Below are 4,225 nucleotides of genomic sequence, written 5' to 3'. Positions count from 1 at the left end.
TATATATATATATATATATATATGTCTGTTCTATTTTAGAAATCCTTTCCAAACAATTGCATTTACTCCACAACCACCTTCAAACCATCATTTAGATAATTAATCTGTTTTGCTCATTTTGCATCACTGTCTCTCTTTTTTAAAAAAATAAATTTATTTATTTATTTGGCTGCGATATGCGGGATCTTTCATTGCAGCGTGCAGGTGCGTGGGCTTCTGTAGTTGCAGCAGACAGGCTCTAGAGTGTGTGGGCTCAGTAGTTGTGGTGCGTGGGCTTAGTTGCCCCACAGCATGTGGGATCTTAGCTCCCTGACCAGGGATCAAACCCGTGTCCCTTGCATGGGAAGGCAGATTCTTAACCACTGGACCACCAGGGAAGCCCCTACATCACTCCCTCTTATGGGTTTATCTTCCCTCATCTTGAGTCCTTGAATCTTATCAGTTTGTCATTGACTGGAACTAAAAGCTTGGGTTTGGAAAGTAATCTCTGTCCTTTCACTTACCTGCTGTGTGACCAGGCAAATTTCTTAACCTCTCTGTGCCTTAGTTACCTCATTTAATAGAGGGAATAATAATAGAATCCACCTCCCAGAGTTGTGAAGAGACAATGGAATAAGGCAATGAATGAATGGGTGAAGAACTGAAGGATGTGGGTTTCCTCCCTCCAATCTCTCAAGAAGTTCTCACCACTAATCCTTTCACTTCCTGTGCACACACTCTTTTTCTTTCTCTGTGGTCTGATTCTCCCTCTCTGTTGACATTCTTCCCTTAGCCTGGAAAGTGGTTCAAGTCTCTCTCATGTTAAAAAACTTTCGGGACTTCCCTGGTGGTCCAGTGGCTAAGACTCCACGCTCCCAATGCAGGGGGCTCTGGGTTCGATCCCTGGTCAGGGAACTAAGATCCCACATGCTGCAACTAAGAGTTCGCATGCCACAACTAAGACCCGGCACAGCCAAATAAATACATAAATAAAAATCTCTTTAAAAATATATTTAAAAAAATAAAAAACTTTTGCCATTGCTCTGTGTCCCTCTCTTATCCCTTGACTCTTTTCTTTCATGTCTAATCTTCTAGAAACAGTGAAACAAGCCATGTCTACACCCCCTCACTTACTACCAACCTGCTGGCATATGTCTTCCTACCAGCCCCTCCACTCAACGTGCCCTCAGTAAAGGTCACTGGTGAACACCATGCCTTCAGTTTTGTGCAGCAACATGGCAGGGTGGAGGCACAGGTTGACCCTGAGGAGTGCTGTCCAGTAGGGGTATTGACAAACTGGGGGACAAGTGTTTGGCTTGCAGTAGATAGCTCATAAATGTGTCCCCTGAATGGCTGTGTGATGTGAATGAGCATGAGATGGGGGCTGGGGAGGCTTCCTGGAGGAGGAGGCACCTCAGCTGAGTCTGCATGGGGTGGAATGGAAAAGCATTCCAAGCAAAGGGAAGAACATGGGGAAAGTCCAGGAGATGTGAGGCTGTAGAGAGTTCTGGAAGCCCCAAGTGGAGGTACATGTGGGCCTGTGCAGTATGTGGGGGGATCAGGGAGGGACTCTCAGCTGCACCTGCCCAGCCCTGCTCTGTTCCTGTAGCCCAAGCCCCTGTTGACTTCTCCCCTGTAGCTGTTCCCTCAACTTCCACACACTGTGCCTCAGTTTCCTTCTACTTCTCTGGCTGTCTCACTTAGACTCCCCTTAAGGTCTCCCTCCTCCCCAACTCTAGGTTGGGGTTCCCTGCCTCTGGATTTTTCCATCTGTCCTAGGTGCGCTCACCAACCCCCTTCCAGCTTCACACCCCACCTCCAGCTACGCTCTGGGTACCTTCTCAAGTGGCCCCAGCACCATCTGTCCAGAACCCCCTCCTCACCTTTCCTTCCACATCTCTCCTTCCCTGGGACATCCTCCCATCCCCCATTTTCCCCCAGCAAACAGTTTCTCCACCCATTTCTCCTGGCCCAACCGCCAGGCAGGGCATCATCTGAGCCTCCTCCTTCTCCCACTTCCCCCACAACCAGTCCTGAGACTGTTTCCCACTTGGGCCTCCTGCTCCTTCCCCCTCCCCTTGTCTCATCCCATCAACCCCATCTTGGCTTAGCCCCCATGCCAGTGTTTCCAAACTGGGTTCCCAAGCACTCCCTCTGTGATTCTGTGTAAAAAGGTTCATGAGTCCCAAAAGGTTTGCAGGTTTCACAATCCCTCCCTGTTAGGATGGAAGTTCCTCCTCATGTCTAACTTAAGTCACTCCCCCAAACTGCTCCAAGATACTGATTTGGAGACAAAGGGGGTTGTGAGAACTGAGTCTTGAGAATGGACCACAGCTGCTGGAGCAGGACAATCCCCTTCCCCTACCCCAGGCCACAGGCTGGAGATCCTCTGTCTGCTCCTGGGTTGTTTGACCTGTGAGACATGGCAGGCTGTTCCCTGTTCATCCCTGGCCTGTGCCTGGGCTGGGGACCTTTTCTTCTTTGGGTCTTTCCTGGGAGCTGGCTCTGAGCTGTTGTGATTTTCCCCCAGCCCTAAAATGTAGGTTTACTATTCTCATTACCCAGATGAGAAAGGGAGGCATCTGGGTGCTGCTTCATGCCCAGGTGAATAGCAGAGCTTCAGTGTGCCGCACAGTGGTCCTGCTTGGACTCCCCCAGCAAGTGGCAGCAGGACATGGGCCCAGCACCTGTGGGTTTAGTTGAGGTTTCCAGCTAGCTTAAGCAGAGACAGAGCACAGAGAGGAAGCTGGGAAGTCTCAGGATGAGGCCTGACACCAAGTCTCCAGACAGTGGTACAGAGGCCTTGCTCACATGGGGGTCTGGGGACCTCCTCCCTGTGACCACTCTGTCCAGGCTCTGGAGGAGGGACTCATCTGACCAGCGTGGGTCAGGTATCCACTCATGGCCCAATGGTCGAACAATTTTATTATTTCTTCATTATTTTAAGAGTTGAGATATAATTCACATACCATAAAATTCAGTGATTTTAGTGGTTTTAGGAGCACAGTTCAGTGATTTTAGTATATTTACAAGGCTGTGCAATCATCACCACTATCTAATTCCAGGAGGTTCTCATCATCCCCAAAAGGAACCCCACACCCATTAGCAGTCACTACCCATTCCCCCTCCCTCCAGCCCCAGGAGCCACTAATCTACTTCTTGTCTTTATGGATTTGTGGCCCAGCAGCTCCGCGGCATGTGGGATTTTCCCGGACCAGGGCACGAACCCGTGTCCCCTGCATCGGCAGGCGGACTCTCAACCACTGCGCCACCAGTGAAGCCCCTGTTTTGGACATTTTTAAATAAAGGGAATCATATAATATGTGGTCCTTTTTGTCTAGCTTCTAGCATGTTTTCAGGGTTCATCCATGTTGTTCGGCTTGGATTCTTCCCACCACCTGCGTTAGTTTCGTAATTAAATCCTGCGCACACAGAGAAACAAAATCTCCCTTGGCAGAGTCACAGCACAGAGTACATTGCGCCGTGAACAGAAAGAGCGGGCAAACTGCGGCCGGAGCGGGAGGACGTGGGCTTCCTGGCTCGCAGAGCGCAGCCTATGCCCAGCGGCCGGCGGGAGGCCGGGAGGCTGAACTTCACCGCCCAGGTGAGGCCCAACTTGGGCGTCACCACCGTGACAGCGAGAGCTAGCCGCCACTCCTCGCCGGCGCCCTGGTAACTCCACGAGAGGAGGCGATGCGCATTTATTGAGTGCCTACTGTGTGCCAGGCGTTCTGGAAACCGCGGTGGCGGAGAGGGACAGAGGCGCTGGGAGTGGATGAGCGCGCGTAACGGGCGCTCGGAGGTCCCGGCTGGTGTTTTCAGTGTTGCGACTGCTCTGGCGCTGAGTGAGGTCTGGGAGGGGCGCACGCAGCGGGGAGGGGGAAGAGCGCAGACCTAGGCCGGCGCTCCCTGGGGAGCAGAGCCCGAGGCCCGGCCCACTGCTTGTGCGAAGGGAGGAGCTCCAGGCGCCCCGCCCATCTAGCCCCGCCCCACCGGCCCCCAAGCTGCAGAGCGAAGGGCGGGGCCTTGGGGCGACCCGCCCTGGCGCTCGCCCCTCGCCGCGCCTAACAGGGCCGAGCAGGAGGCGGGACCTAAGGGAGCCCTGCCCCGCGCCGCACCGGGAGGAGGAGGAGCCGGCGGCCGGCCCGCACTGCAGCGCCAGCGCGCGAGCGGACGGCTGTGGACTCAGAACCGGGCCAGAGTGCCGAGCGGGCGTCGCGCAGGCAGACAGGCCGCGGCCGCGCCG

The 4,225-nt window shown here is 53.6% G+C and overlaps 1 protein-coding gene across 1 annotated transcript in view; it reads left to right on the top strand.

The window, feature by feature from the left end:
- Positions 1–4,225, top strand: part of PKD1 (polycystin 1, transient receptor potential channel interacting) — a 61,223-nt gene that overhangs the window by 10,162 nt on the left and 46,836 nt on the right. The window contains exons 2-3 of the mRNA XM_024759611.1: positions 3,471–3,651; positions 3,962–4,180. Coding sequence (XP_024615379.1) covers positions 3,471–3,651; positions 3,962–4,180 — 400 coding nt within the window. The remainder of the gene's footprint in view (positions 1–3,470; positions 3,652–3,961; positions 4,181–4,225) is intronic.

The sequence above is a fragment of the Neophocaena asiaeorientalis genome, unplaced genomic scaffold, assembly GCF_003031525.2.
Source record: "Neophocaena asiaeorientalis asiaeorientalis breed wild unplaced genomic scaffold, Neophocaena_asiaeorientalis_V1.1 scaffold254, whole genome shotgun sequence".
NCBI lineage: Eukaryota > Metazoa > Chordata > Mammalia > Artiodactyla > Phocoenidae > Neophocaena > Neophocaena asiaeorientalis.
Note: the sequence above shows the minus strand (reverse complement) of the source record. Positions and strands in the feature narration are given on the sequence as shown.